This window comes from Littorina saxatilis, linkage group LG9 (genome assembly GCF_037325665.1).
Source record: "Littorina saxatilis isolate snail1 linkage group LG9, US_GU_Lsax_2.0, whole genome shotgun sequence".
Taxonomy (NCBI): domain Eukaryota; kingdom Metazoa; phylum Mollusca; class Gastropoda; order Littorinimorpha; family Littorinidae; genus Littorina; species Littorina saxatilis.
This window is the reverse complement of record NC_090253.1, coordinates 45591758-45607699: the sequence shown is the minus strand read 5'-3', so window position 1 is coordinate 45607699 and position 15942 is coordinate 45591758. Positions and strand designations below refer to the sequence as shown.

Genomic DNA, 15942 nt, shown 5'->3' with positions numbered 1-15942 from the left:
TTAAAAGGGAGGTTCCACTGTCTACAAGCTGAACTTCTAACGAGTCTTAATGTATATGAATACATTACAGAGACCTGTAACTGAGCTGTGAGGCTTCTCTGAAGGGCCCATTCAGTTGTTCCTTAGTCTATCATCTTTATTAAAAATATACCTGTCATGACAGACCACCTGCAATGAAGGGGCACTCTTGGCCGATCCCAAGGCTGTGCTTTAATATCAGGCACCACTGTGAATGTGATTATCAAAGCTACTGGAAATCATGTTCACAACAATCCTTGTAATCTACAAAAAGCACTGATGCATCTAAAACTGTGTTGAGGCACAGGAAAACGGCCAAGGCACACACTCACTATCTAATCATATTTCCAAGCAAAAAACAACCCTTTTTTACCCACCTCCACCAACAAGGAGGCATGCTCTTCCCAGGAAATATCTGATGTCCACCAGTGAAAGCGATTTCTCCACAACCTGAATGCTGAAAAACACAAAACCACATGTGAAAAATGAATAAACACACGACCAAACAACCAATGATGTAGCTAACAAACTTCCTACCACATAGTGTCAACCATTGTTCGGTTATCAGTGTCAGTAGACTGTAAAACATTGTTAACATGATAACGGGCAGTGTCCTTAAGTCGACGTCAAGGTTGTACCAGAGTGAAAAAACAAATACAGTGGAACCCACTTTTAAATCCCTCAGATTTCAGACTTCCCCCTTTAATTTCAGACCACGATTTTTCAGATTTTCTATTCATAACCTTTGTAAGTAACTTTCCCTCCATGTAATGACCTGGTTTGTACGCAGTCCATCAGAGACACACTGGTTAACCCTTTCCCTGCCTGTAAGACGTCAGCTGACGTCCTACGTAAAGTGCATCCCCAGTCCACTGACGTCCTCGCTTATTCCGACTTTTCCTGCATCCGTATCTGGATCAAAAGTAGTAAGCTATCTTCAAACAGTTAGCGGAAACCGTTGGGATGGTTAAATTTAGAAGGAATTGCGTGGTACGTCATAGGGAAAGCCGTTTTTTCCGATTGCCGATTTGCTACTGGCTGCTCAGAGAGGAGTTTCCTGTGTAAACAATGGCGTCGCACGCTTCGCCACAGCAGTCATGTGGTTCTAAACAGACAACGTACACCACTTTGCAAGCTCTGCAGCTGATTATGGAAGATGAGGGAACTAGTTCTGATATTAATTTGCAGTCAGATGATTCTTTAGAGCACGAGAATGATTGTGACAGTGAGTACGATGTTGATATGCAGCAGTTACTCGAGCGACTTCAGGAACCTGACGCTGTGCAGTCCGACTCGCAGAACCAAAAGACAGGTAATTAATGAAAGAATACTATTTACAGTACATATGCAGTTTCAATCCAGAATCAAAATCCGCATTCATTTTCCTACAAAAACCATATAACATGTATTTAGCTAACTTAAATAGTTTGTGTGCTAGAATTTTTTTTTAAATTATTACCGTTCCAACCTCAAAATATCCTGGCACTGGGTATGGGTTGTGTTTTTTCATTGCAGATATTACTATAAAAAACTTAGCAGGGATGGCCAAATTTATCAATTTTAACTCACCAGCCGGGCCAGTAACTTCAAGAAAGTCACTAGCCTGCCTGAAATTTTGCTGGCCTGGTACATACAACACAACAAATATCAGTGTTAGATTTCTGTACACAATTAAAACAGCGGTGACACGCACAGGAACCTCGGTTTTGTTTCACTAGAACATGGCGATGATTTTGCAGACGACAGAAGTTCCAGCATCTGCAATGTTTTACTTTATATGACTTTAAAACTGGTAAGTACAACCAAAAGTTTTGCATTTGACCAGAATTTTCCCTGGCCAGATGGCTTTTACTAGCCCAGCGGATTTTTTACTCGCACCTGGCGATCGAGGGAAAAATTGGGCCATCCCTGCTTAGTTAGTTCGTACATATGTATGTACCTGTCTCTGTCAGCCATATTGATCAGGAAGCAGATGAAGTCGATTCTCGGACGTGTGTCCGCGTTCTCTTCAGGTAAAGGCAGACTGCTGGCAGTGCGGCTGAAAAAGAAATGAAAACACCAGTCATGGGTCTAATTTTGATTTACATTGGTTTAATAAAATTAATAGGGTTTGCAAGATTTTGTTGTTGCTATTTATCAGGGTAGCATGGTAAAAACTAAAACAACTTCTGTCAGTGTTTAAATTTGTGTTCACAGTTTGAGAAAGATCATGACATTGACAAAGACTGCTTTTGTAAGTTAAACTTAAAAAGAATAATTGTTTCAACTGTTTTCATTTGACTTCATTTCAACAACAAACATTGCCAAATGAAATACGTACATTCTTGCATGCTTATAGTAGTACTACATCAGTATCAGATAACAGTATTTTCTATTGTGTTGGTTGTATTTCAATATTTGTTGTGGCATAGCTATGATGTGCGCAACATCGATTCAACACAATACAGCTCAACTAATGCTCATAAGCCGTTATGGCATGCTGCCTATTCAATCTTACGACCAAACATTTCAAGCAAACTATATCATATGATTACAAGAAATGCAGACAGTAAGACACACACACATGCCACATGGAGATGGACACTAGTTTACTCACATTTGCAGAGAAAACTTCACTGGAATTTTCAGTATTGCCAAAGACAGGTCATGTTTGCTTGTACCTTCTGCTCCAACACACTTAAAGTCAAAAAGTTGTACAGGAAAGTGAGAATGCTTTCAAGACATAAGACATAAGGCCAAAAAAAGAAAATTGTCTGTTTCTGGTAACATGGCTAAAAAAAATAGGGTCGGTAGGTCGGGGATTTTTATTTTTTTATTTTTATTTTTTACCCCCAAATGTAGACCAATAAAACTAACTTTAAAAATCGCACAAAGAGACTGGATTCACTATACATAGAGACAAGACACTCAACACATTTACAAATCGTCAGCGGACTTTCGTTTTCACACGTTTTTGTTGTTCATTTTCTCACCCTGTCCTTTACCACCAAAAAAAATTAAAAATGTTTGAGTTTGGAAAAAAAAAGTTTAGGGTCGGCGCCGAAATTTAGGGTTGGTCGGGTGACCAGAAACAGACAATTTTTTTTTTTTGGCCTAAGATGTTATTTCAACCACGTGCATTACACAGGATATCTTGGTTAGAGTTCATTCAATACATAGTACATTCAAACACAACAACCAAACAGAGTGCTAACAGAACTGAATACACACACTCACTTACACCCACATGCACGCACACACACACTCTCTACCGCATTCACATATCTTGTCCACTTCACATAAAATACTCTTTTTACCAGGTGTACTGCATACGTTGGCAAAGAAGCATAAAACTCTAAATAAAATAAAATAACATTTCAAACATCACAATAAGGTGAATAACAATGTGTAAAAAATACCTTTGTTCCCATGTAGATTATCACTATCAGATCTTCACGATAGAACTGTCTTAATTCCGAATTAGTTCTGTATTCTGTCAATAAAACGCTTGTCAATCTTCAAAATGAATTTAGCGAAAACATCTCACACTGCACACAAACCAGCTGGGGTGTAAAGATTTAGCATACTACAGGTCTACGTACTATAACTAAGTGGAAGGGTATGACTCTTTTCCTGGGCAAATGCGTCAAACGATTTACCACTGTGGTGTACAGCTGCATAATATTAAATAAGTATGATTTAATCAGGTTAAACTGACAAATAATATGTGAGGCTGTGTCAGAGGGGGACATTTTATAAGAAAATAAAAGTAACAGTATCATTTCAACACTTACACAATGTGAAAGAATAGTCATTTGGACATACAATTCCAGTCTTAAAAAGATAACTCAGTAAAGCGACTTTGAGAAAATGATGTGTAATCGTAATTTTTGGGAATCTGTCGGATGTAACAATGGACATGAAAGACAAGTAAAATTAGTTGTAAACCTATATCATTTGAGCAAATTTTTACTTGTATCATTTATATAACCATGTAGCAGGTGTTTAAACTAAAATGTACTGATTGCTGATAGAAACTGAACACAATATAGTGCAATGATGATGTCATATGTTGCAACCGACAGATAGCAATTACTAGCAGTTTGAATTCAAGAACAGCAAAGCACAGTTTTGATCAAAAACCAAGTTTATTCATTTGGTGAAGTCCTTTCATTGCTGTCAGAAACAATAACATTGATCATGCCTGGAGAAAAGATTGCCAGCCATACCATTCATCTGTCGGAGGTAACATTTTTAGAATGGACACAAATTTTTTCTGATGTCATGTGTTGCATCCGACATGTATGTAAATTTAGCAGTTTTGCCAGAGTAATGGTGGGAATCGCAAACTTAGCCCGTTTGTGGAAAGAAAGGGACATTTTGATCCGTTTTTAGCTCATATCGTGCTGACTGATGAAGGCCAGAGCCAAACGTTCCCACATGACACGAGCGAAGCCGTGTCAAAGTTTCGGTTGACAGTTTGATATCTGTGTCAGGAGTTTCGATCGAAGCCTGACTTAACACTTTTGAGGCAGTCTTTGTTATTTTTGAGTTTGTTTCCTGCATATGATAGCCGTGTAAACTGTTTAACACGGTTCCAAAGGTTATTTTAGGTTTCGAACTTTCACTCAGTATTTTTTTTTTTTCGGGTTGAACTTTCTGTTGACCGCAACTTACAAGAAAAAGCTGACATGGAACTGATACTTACCGCTGCGTGTTATCGACGCCATCTTGGAGGGAAAAGTGCGCGAAAGGCATTGTGGGAAGGAATGTCTTTTTACTGCGATGCGACAAACATCCGGTAGAAGTAAAATCGCGGCCAGAATTATTAAATGTTCGATCGAAACACTCTGACATGACGAAGTTACTCCGTAAAAAACATGCCTGATATAAAATATATACAACAATCAGTGCTGTTTTCACCGTTGCTAAACGTCAAACTAAGATTGCAGCACTTGTTTCTGTGTTCTTCTAGAGAGATTTCTGGAGCAAATCACTGCCGTCAACCTTTTCTGCTGGTGTGACATCTGACATGATAGGTTACGATCGTAACAGCTTTTAAAAAAACCGTTTTTCACACATTTCGGGAAGAATTTTGTTCTGCTTTTTACATTGATTAAAAAGCTGAATCTCTCCTCTTTCACCCATCTACAAAAAAATGACTCTCAACTTGAAAGATAAAAAACAAGAAATCGTTGTTTGTGGGTCCCCTAAAATGTCCCCACTTCCGGATCAACATTCGGACCTGGATCTTGTAATTATTTTGTATTTTAACCCTTTCAAAGACCAACATGCACCTTAATGTTGTGCATGTTGTATCTTTGATATACTTTTAAGCTAAGTGAGGCTAAATCAGGAAAAATGTATGATTACAAAACAAAATATCAATGTGCAAATTTGACAGGGGTCTCCCAGAGCACCTTTTGGCACAGCCTCATGTATACACATGTATGTCTCAAGGTAAATTCGTTCTGAATTTCCTCTATCCGTCATTTAGATGATTTATAGTCATGAATACTAATTACTATTTTGCAAGCGACCTCTTTCTCCCCCTTTCTCTCTCAAAGAGTCAAACACACACACACACATTCTCGGCAACCTTTTTTTCTCTATATATCTCTCTCTTCTCGTCGGCAATGACCTCATCTTAATTCTTATGAGCGCTAGTAATGGTCTGAGTAGTGAGTACGGAAGAAGAAGAAACCAATCCAGCGAACACTGAAAAACATACCAGGACGCAGGTTTCTTGTGTTTGTAGGGACACATGCTGCGCAATTAGAAGTTGTTGTTCAGCCGACATCACAATTCCGTAATGGATGAGGTTTGCGGTTCAAGTTTCTGACGATACGTCCACTTCTGTGACTATGGACGCGTCAATCGTCATGCACGTACAAAATCCGCCATTTGTAAACCGCGCGATTTAGAGAGAGTTACTTACCCTTCCAATTTTGTTTTCCGTCAAAAAGACTACCTTAGTTGTGTTTTATTGTATTTTTACCCTTCACCATGCTTAATTTCCTTTGATTAAAAATGTGTATACTCCAAAATAAATGCTGTGTTAAATTTTGCAAAAATAACTGTCGGCTTTGTGCCTCTTTCATCCTTTAAAAAAAATTCTGTACAATCAGATGGTATTCTGAAGGCACGAAGATTTTTATCTTGGTTCAGTAACTCCTATGGGACAGTTCCGGTGCAGTTGGGCTGGAACGATGCCACTGCCGAACAAGAGAAGGGATGAGATTGAGAGAGAGCTCAGAACTACAACGCCAACGGGTATGTGTGATCATCAATAGTACCGGCCTTATATCTTCTTGGCTAATGCAACTCTCATATATATATATATGGTATTCTGATTTTAAGCGGTCTGTGTTTCATATTAGCAGTCGAAGTTTTGGTGAATATTTCTGTCTTGCGAGTGGACTGCTGAGGCTGAGATTGAAGATGAAAGTGAGTGAGGAAGTTGAAGACTTCATCAAGTTTTTAAAAGCTTAATAATAACGTTTTTATTAATATTTATGTGGACGAACGTTTTCTGAATGAAGCTTATAATCTGTGATTAGCTTTGATTTTGCTTTTTTTTTGGTGTAGATTCAGATAGTCAAAAGTTATACCCAGGTAATTGCTTCTTTAAGTTCTCCTTAGGTTAAAAACAAGCCGATTGCGTTGAATATTATCAATCTTCACTGAATGATAATTCATAACCAGAATTTTTTTTACCAGAGTGCATGACGTTGCAATTGGATATATTATTGAGTCACTTGAGAAAAAGTGACTCTATGTAATCGGTCAGTGTTAGTCTGTCCGGCCGGCCGGCCGGCCGGCCGGCCGGCCGTCCGTAGACACCACCTTAACGTTGGACTTTTCTCGGAAACTATCAAAGCGATCGGGCTCATATTTTGTTTAGTCGTGACCTCCAATGACCTCTACACTTTAACGATGGTTTCGTTGACCTTTGACCTTTTTCAAGGTCACAGGTCAGCGTCAAAGGAAAAATTAGACATTTTATATCTTTGACAAAGTTCATCGGATGTGATTGAAACTTTGTAGGATTATTCTTTACATCAAAGTATTTACATCTGTAGCCTTTTACGAACGTTATCAGAAAAACAAGGGAGATAACTAGCCTTTTCTGTTCGGCAACACACAACTTAACGTTGGGCTTTTCTCGGAAACTATAAAAGTGACCGGGCTCAAATTTTATGTGAACGTGACTCCCAGTGACCTCTACACTTTGACGTCTGCTTTGGTGACCTTTGACCTTTTTCAAGGTCACAGGTATGTCTTGAAGGAAAAAAATTGAAATATCATATCTCTGAAACTATTCATCGGATTTGATTCAAACTTTATAGGATTATTCTTTACATCAAATTATTTACATCTGTATTGTGTTGTGAATAGCAATTTCTTCCTGTCCATCTGATGCCTCATATAATATTCAGAACTGCGAAAGTGACTCGATCGAGCGTTTGCTCTTCTTGTTAAATGGAAGTACAAATTCCATTGAATGGACCCTTCTTGTCATTTCACAATACTTTTGTTGAATAGTTATGCTATTATTATTTATAGTCCGCAGGACTCTGAGACGTTCGCAAGAACCCAGTCCTCTACGGAAGAAGAAGAAGAAGTTATTTATACACATTTGAATGATGACGTATTTGATGTACGACGCTTAACTTAGTTATTCTTACCATTCTGATAAAGTCGGCGCAGGCGGACGAAAATTTGACAAAGAATAAACTTACCTAAACTGGTTGCTGCTGTGTTTTATTTTTGTTTTGATATTTTAATGATACATGTAATTATTTGTTTCAGAGGCCCAATTAGGCAGTGGCTGGCACACCATGGAGTAAAAGCCAATCACAGAGGAGGCGATCCCTGTGGACAATGGCGTCATCATCCTCAACGGTGACGCCCACTGAGGAGGTTCTGTGGAAGATTGTACGAGCGGCCACAGCCTTGAAATCAGCCGTAGACCACTGGCAACAATGTCAGCGAAGATCCGCCTCCCTGAGAAGACACATTCGTCAGTGCTCAATCATCACCACGGTGCTTCACAAGGCATCGTCGTGCACCACAACGCTGGGTGCCGCAGCCAAGGTGGCGGGAGGGGTGACAACTGCGGTGGGAGTGGTGTCTAGGGTTCCCTCCCTTACAGCCGTGGGATGTCGCCTGTGGAAGGCGGGCTGTGCGGCCAAGCTAGCTGGTCTGGGTGGGAAGATACTGGCGGAGGTTTGGGAGAAGGGTTTCAAGGAGACGCTGACTTCCTACCTCTCCCACCTGGGCGGCTTCCTCCAAAGCATGACGCTGTTTCGATCCGTTCTGGAGGAGGTTGAGGTCCTTATGCCTGCAGAGTTTATGACAGGGCGCTTCATGCCTCTCCTGTTACTGGTGTGCCCGGAGGAACTCTTCCCCTACGCTTCGCACGTGGTAAAGCTTTTTGTTTCACCTCAGCACTACTCAGCGCTGTACGACTTCTCCACAATGGCTCTCAGCTCCTTCAGCTGTTCCGTGTCCCTCCCGCTGAACGTCCTGCACGAGCTGGAGTCCTACCATGTCTTCACCATCCTTGGCTCCTTGCCGCAGCCTCTGCAGGTGGCCGTCAGCGTACTGCATGTGGGGAAGGAGCTGGTAGACTTGGCCAGCAACCTGAACAGTCTTCAGGCCCAGGATTTCCACACTGTGAGGAAAGTGTTGCAGAAGTTGAGAACTCTGTCTGCTTCACTTTCAAATAGCGTCAGAGAATTGCCTGTGCCGAGACTGAGAGGCGCTGTGGGTGCCTCTGCCAGTGTCGGTGTCAACCCTCAACCTCTGAATGAGCCAATGCCAAACAGAATCTGAAGAAAGCCTAATAAATCAAAAGTAAAAATAGGATGTTATGATACATATACATGTACAAATGAGTCAAAAAGAGAAAATACAATTGAACCTGTCAGTAACGATCTGTTAGTAACAACCACAACAAAGTGGCCGCACAACAGTGGTCTTTATAGTTATACCATGGAAAGCTGAATTATTTATATTGAAAAGAAAAACATTGGGGATTGGATGTCGTTGTTTGATGATGGTTGTTATTTAATGATGGTTGCCAGGTTAGGTTCAACTGTAGTGCCATGTTAATCCTATCACTACATATCAGCAAATTGAAATATAATTTGAAAGCACACACACTCATACTTGCGCACACACACACACGCACACACACGCGCACACACACACACACACACAGAACAAGATTGTACATATTTTTTCCCTTGCTTGCCTTAGGCCTAAAAAAAAAATAGGTGTGGTTACGGTAACCCGACCTACCTTATTTTTAGGGGCCGATCCTATAACTTTTTATTACATTTGTCAAAAAAAACAAAAACGAGTGCAAAAAACGCAATGAAAGCGACAGCGCTCGTGTCGCACACTTATTTCCCTGTCAAGTAGGTTTAATTTGTCATTAGAAAAAAAAGTTTAAAAAAAAAAAGTGATTGCCTACCTACCTACCCTATTTTTTTTGGCTATGTTACCGTAACCACACCTATTTTTACACCCCCGGTATAGGGGTGTGTATAGGATTCGGTCGATGTGTTTGTTTGTGTGTTTGTGTTCGCATATAGATCTCAAGAATGAACGGACCGATCGTCACCAAACTTGGTGAACAGGTTCTATACATTCCTGAGACGGTTCTTACAAAAATTGGGACCAGTCAAACACACGGTTAGGGAGTTATTGGTGGATTAAGATTCTACAAGGACTTATAGAGGGACATATTAATGGTCAAAGGGAAATAACCTTCTCAGTTGGTGGCAGTGAGAATGGTAAGGACGGGGGTGTTTTTCCTACCTCGGAGGAATTTCTTGTTTTTTTTGGCCTTACCAGGTTGCCCACCAAGACTGTTACCCCTATCCTTTGTCTTTTCTTGTTCAGTTTTGTTTTTCTCAAAGAGTTTTCTGTGTAATTAGAATCAATATTTTGTCAAAGCCGTCCATTTTACATTAACATTAATGTCTTAACATTGTACCATAAACAAAATTAAAAAACAAAACTGAAAAACAGTGAATCAAAGTGTTCACTCCCCTCTGTTGTTAAGCATATATATTGTAACAAAATAAACTCCATGATAGTGGATGTCTTTTTTAGTTTTCAACATTTTTGATTTTGTTATGAGGTTTGAATTCCGTTTTCATGACTTGACTTTTGTTGTTGTGAGTGTGACTTTTTGAGGCAAATTAAATTATTTTCGGTCAGAAATCGTTTTCTTTGCTTCTTGTTTATTTATCAAAATAATTAAACTGTGTACAGTGTCATGAACTCCCGTCGCGATATAACCTTCGTGGTTGAAAACGACGTTAAACACCAAATAAAGAAAGAAAGTGTCATGAACTTACCATTGCATATATTTTCAGATTGTGTTTTTTTAAATTATTTTTGTTTTTCGGAAAGAATGTGTTGTGTGTGTGTGTGTGTGGGCTGAGCCATTCATATTTGGTACGTGTTCAAGTTGGATGAGGATCCTAAACACCCCCCGCGGGTTAGGAGGAGTCCCATATTGGTTGGGAGGAGAAAGAATTTACCCGATGCTAACCAGCATGTCGTAAGAGGCGACTAACAGGTTCTGTTTCACCTTTTACCCTTGTTAAGTGTTTCTTGTATAGAATATAGTCAATGTTTGTAAAGATTTTAGTCAAGCAGTATGTAAGAAATGTTACATCCTTTGTACTGGAAACTTGCATTCTCCCAGTAAGGTCATATATTGTACTACGTTGCAAACCCCTGGAGCAATTTTTTGATTAGTGCTTTTGTGAACAAGAAACAATTAACAAGTGGCTCTATCCCATCTCCCCCCTTTCCCCTATCCCATCTCCCCCCCCTTCCCCCGTCGCGATATAACCTTGAATGGTTGAAAACGACGTTAAACACCAAATAAAGAAAGAAAGAAAGGATCCTAAACTATCCCTAATGATACCTGATGAACTACAGTGAAACCCGGCTATATTGAAGTGGCACGGGACCCGGGAAGACCTTCAATATAGCCGGAACTTCAATATAGGCAATTCTCGGTTATATTGAATTTCCCTCCTTGTTCCTTCAGAAATTCAATATAACCGAACTTTTTTTCACTATACGTTCTTATTTCCGTGTCCACACATTGCGTTTGATGTGAGATATATTCCCATTAATCCTTCACCTGTTGGCTGTTGTTCTTCGAGCCTCCTTGCTTTTTTCTGCACACACACACACACTCACACACACACACGCTCACGCCCCCCCCTCCCTTACACACACAAACACACATTCCATATTCCTCAGCTACTTCCTTTCTTTTTTTGCAGCCAGTTTCCAGCTTCTGAATAAGCTCGATTTTTCTTTTAATTGTCAGACTCACCCTTTTTACATTTAGTCAAGTTTTGACTAAATGTGTAGAGGTTCGGAAAAGAAGGATATAACTGTTCTGTTGTTCTTTTGTTCCATCTTCTCTTGTGATGTGTTACGGACTCATTCTGGACTCACTCTCTCGGACACAACAGATGACATTGTGACAACAACAGCAGTATACTGGCATGACGAACTTTATTTATATCTCTCTATCTTCCCTCCTCCTCTTCGCCAACCCGGCCGAGGCCGGTGGCTACAAGTCACAACATACAATAATACTACTACATCTCCTCAGTCAGTGGCGAGACGAACAAATGAACTCAGCCCAGATACCGACGAAAATACAGTTTAACGACCTCTCTGCTTAGAGCAATTTGGGTCAAAGATATCAGAGCCGAAGCTCTACGATGTGTGCCTGGGTGAAGATGAGCAACAACAACAACAACAACAAAAAAACAAAAAAAAACTTTTACTTTCCGCAATGGAAATGCTGGAAGAACAGGATTTAAAATCAATTCCTTGCAGGGGATACACGATTGTAGAGATTTATTCTTTCATTCCGAGGCAGAAATGCTTTTGTATTCAAGAAACGTGGAACGTTGCTATTCCGGAAGGGAATTGATTTGATTTGTTGGTACTTTAGAATAAAATTGTGAAAGTGGCATCCGACTGATCATGGCAAAGGAGTGAGTGTCAGACCAAGGAGGGTCGTGGTGGAGAAGCCGAGGCACCCTCTACGTACTTGTGGATTCGGCGGCTAGTCAACTGGCGAAAAGCAAACCCGGTCCTCCCTAGGACCTATACTGGCCGGTTAAAAACATATGTACAGGGCTGCGACTTTATGTCGGTTTATTCATCAACGCCTTTATGGCACCCTCTGTCTACAGAGGCATGGGAAGGGGGTCAGGTGAGGAGGCCAGAGATGTGTCTCTGTAACCCCCTCTGGGGTGGGGGTGAGAAAAAGAGGATAGGCTATTTACACTGTCATACACAGTCGTTCGCATACTCTCGCACAGCTACAAAGGCCACCCTCCTCCTCCCAAAAGAGACGGACGTCTCAGATATGGTAGGCAGAGGCTGGCTGTCTAATCTAATATATACACCTAAGGTGACACATGGAGTATATGAATGTAACGTGGCATTAACTATAAGCCTAGCGCACGGGACACACGCGACCTCGGCCCCGCCGGCGGAAACACGGCAGGTGGGCGAGTGCAGCGAAGGAAATGATTTGTTCATAATAAAAATAATAGTAATAACAATAATAATAATAATAGTAAATAATTAAAGAGTAAGGAATAACTTACAAGTGCACGGGCCACACGCGATTTCGGCCCCGTCGGCGGAAAACACGGCAGGTGGGCAGGTGCAGCGAAGGAAGTGGTTGGTTCATAATAATAATAATAATAATAATAGCAATAATAATAGTAATAGCAAATAGTTTGTAGCTTAATGAAGTAAGATGTGCAGCCCAGATACCCCGCTAGCCTGAGGCTTATATACGCTGCTCGCGGGCTGCTTCGAAAGCGCCTCGCTCCTCCCACAAAAACGGGCCCCAATTCCTGGCTGACGGCCAAATCTGTGCCGTTTGTTTATAAACTTTGACAACTGATAACTTTACGAAAAATGCATGCATTTGCAATCGGTTTGTTGCTACAAAACCAGTGTGAAAGATACTTTTTAACTCATGTTACAAGATATAACTTTAGAAGTCCAGACCAAAAGATAATTATGATTAATTACTCAGAATGAATGACCGATTAACGATCAAAACCCAGCAAAATAAAGATTGCTCAACTCGATCACTTCCTGCACCAAATACAATGCACTCCATTACAAGATGAACTCCTGAACTTTCCATACATGTGTCATACTTGTGGTAAAATGGAACTTATGACGAGTTATGTGACGTTAAACTTGATAAAGAAACACAGATCTATATTAAAATGACGCGTGTGACGTCACGCGGCGAGACACCGGTCGAACTGAGGGGAAAACTTTGATTTACTCGATCCAAACAAGTTATTAATGCACTTTAACTCAAAAAGTATCTTAAGGGAATAAGAAATGAAGTGCACCAAGTTAGATTTATGGAAAAGTTACAATTATGGAGATAATAGGGAAATTCCAGACGTCACCTACTGAGCGCTAAAATTCAGATAGCGTGGGACGTTTGGGTCGGAGCTGATCTGGTTCTGGTATAGTACGTCGCAGGAGCCAAGTTGGCTATATATACGACGGGACTGGTGGGCGCAGCGGCCTAAAAAGAGGAGGAGGGAGGAGGTAGGTTTCCTACGGCAGTAGAAAAGGCTTTTGGTGATGTGCAGCCTATCACCTCCTCGCTTAGATGGTTCCACTCCTGAGCTGTCTTTACAAAAAATGAGTGTCTGAACAGTTCAGTTCGGCAGTGTGGTATGATCAAACATTAAAGCAATTTAAGGAACAACAGGGCCTTAAAAAGTACTTAAGCACGAACATACAGCAACATAGCGTCTATATCCATTCATTATTAACATCTTAAAGTATTATATAGCCTTGGATTGCATAAAATAGCAGTCAACCCAAGCAATCTAAAAATAGATTTTATGCAAATAAAGATGGCCACCGCTCAGATGTAAACAAACTGTGTTTGAGCATGGCTGGTACACACCAGTACTTTTTGTTAACAGATAATGAATAGACACCTAACACAAACTGATCGGCAACAAAGACTAAACTGGACAATGACAACAGCTTACTCTATAGTTGGTGACTGGTCACCCTGTCACAAATGTTTTAACATAGAGGGGGAATCGAGACGAGGGTCGTGGTGTATGTGTGTCTGTGTGCGTGTGTGTGTGTGTGTGTGTGTGTCTGTCTGTCTGTCTGTGCGTGTGTGTGTGTAGAGCGATTCAGAGTGAACTACTGGACCGATATTTATGATATTTGACATGAGAGTTCCTGGGTATGATATCCCCGGACATTTTTTTCATTTTTTGGATAAATGTCTTTGATGACGTCATATCCGGCTTTTTGTAAAAGTTGAGGCGGCACTGTCACACCCTCATTTTTCAATCAAATTGATTGAAATTTTGGTCAAGCAATCTTCGACAAAGGCTGGACCTTGGTATTGTATTTCAGCTTGTTGGCTTAAAAATTAATTAATGACTTTGGTCATTAAAAATTCGAAAATTGTAATTAAAATTATTTTTTTATAAAATGATCCAAATTTACGTTCATCTTAGTCGTCATCATTTTCTGATTCCAAAAACATATAAATATGTTATATTCGGATTAAAAACAAGCTTTAAAAAAAATTAAAAAAATAAAAATTATGATTAAAATTAAATTTCCGAAATCGATTTAAAAACAATTTCATCTTATTCCTTGTCGGTTCCTGATTCCAAAAACATTTAGATATATATATGATATGTTTGGATTAAAAACACGCTCAGAAAGTTAAAGAGAAGAGAGGTACAGAAAAGCGTGCTTTGCAGCACAGCCCAACCACTACCGCGCTAAACAGGCTCGTTAATTTCACTGCCTTTTGTACGAGCGGCAGACTACGGTCATTGTGAAAAAAATGCAGTGCGTTCAGTTTCATTATGTGAGTTCGACAGCTTGACTAAATGTTGTTATTTCGCCTTACGCGACTTGTTTGTTTTGCAGCCATTCAGTTTTGCTAGTGTACAAAGGGAAACTACTCGCATGAACAAGAGAAATTAAGTCGGGGAGATCTACGCACCACAAGACTACATGGCGTAGCTGTCAGAGGCCCGCGGCATTGTTAGACTGTTATATTATTGTTAGCAGAGACCTGACTCGAAAGTTGATGCTGATCTGGCCTCTCCCCTTCCTCAACTGATTGCGCTGACAGAGGCGTGTCATATCATTCTGCGCCCGCGCAGTCATTGTTCTTAAAAATAAAAAGTTAAACAAATCTTTGGAGCAAACATTTAATATAGCCAGGTAAAAACGTCCCGTGGGCTGAATTTTTGTTTCAATATAGCCGGGATTTCAATATAGCCGACTTCAATGTAGCCAACATTTTTTAACAAAGAAAAAGTAGAGCTTCAGCCGGGACCTGAAACTTGAAATTCTTCAATATATAGCCGGGATTTCAATATAGCCTACTTCAATATAGCCGGGTTTCACTGTATAAGGTTACCCAAAGGATACCCCGTTGATACCCCCAATTTTAGCCAGATGAAGCCAAATGATGTCCTAATGAACCCAGATAAAATCCAAAATGAACTCGTTATACCCCAAAGAACCCCATTGATTTCCAAATGAGACCCAAATTAATCCCAATACCAACCAAATGAACTCCAAGAATACTCCAATGAACCCAAACAGCACCCGGATAAACTTCAATAATACCCCCGTTATGTACACCCAATGAACACTCCTGATACTCAGTATTGGCATTAACCGGTAATTTACCGGTTGAAATGAGAAAATAATTGGCTGCCGGTATAACCTACCGATTGATTTTTAGAATGACTGTTTTTTTCGCTGGTAAAACAACAAAACCAGTACTCTGAGTTGGACTCTTACTGGTTTCAATGACCAGCCTACCGTTTCTTTCTGGATAGTTTTCATCAT

The 15942-nt window shown here is 40.2% G+C and overlaps 2 protein-coding genes across 3 annotated transcripts in view; one reads left to right on the top strand and one right to left on the bottom strand.

Annotated features, from left to right (window-relative positions):
• LOC138976223 (centromere protein M-like) overlaps nucleotides 1–15942 on the bottom strand; it is a 145342-nt gene that overhangs the window by 3976 nt on the left and 125424 nt on the right. Inside the window, exons 1-4 of one of the 2 annotated variants that reach the window (XM_070349058.1) lie at nucleotides 5729–6736; nucleotides 2615–2694; nucleotides 1958–2056; nucleotides 396–475 (exon numbers count right to left, since the gene is read on the bottom strand). In XM_070349058.1, the coding sequence (XP_070205159.1) occupies nucleotides 396–475; nucleotides 1958–2056; nucleotides 2615–2694; nucleotides 5729–5797 (328 nt within the window). In that variant the 5' untranslated portion in view covers nucleotides 5798–6736. Of the gene's footprint in view, nucleotides 1–395; nucleotides 476–1957; nucleotides 2057–2614; nucleotides 2695–5728; nucleotides 6737–15942 lie in introns of those variants that run through there. The other variant, XM_070349057.1, reaches the window with a different exon arrangement.
• On the top strand, nucleotides 6164–12182 carry LOC138976220 (uncharacterized). The gene is made up of 2 exons (XM_070349055.1): nucleotides 6164–6270; nucleotides 7810–12182. Exon 2 carries the CDS (start codon nucleotides 7882–7884, stop codon nucleotides 8833–8835), a length of 954 nt encoding a protein of 317 aa, XP_070205156.1. The 5' UTR covers nucleotides 6164–6270; nucleotides 7810–7881; the 3' UTR covers nucleotides 8836–12182.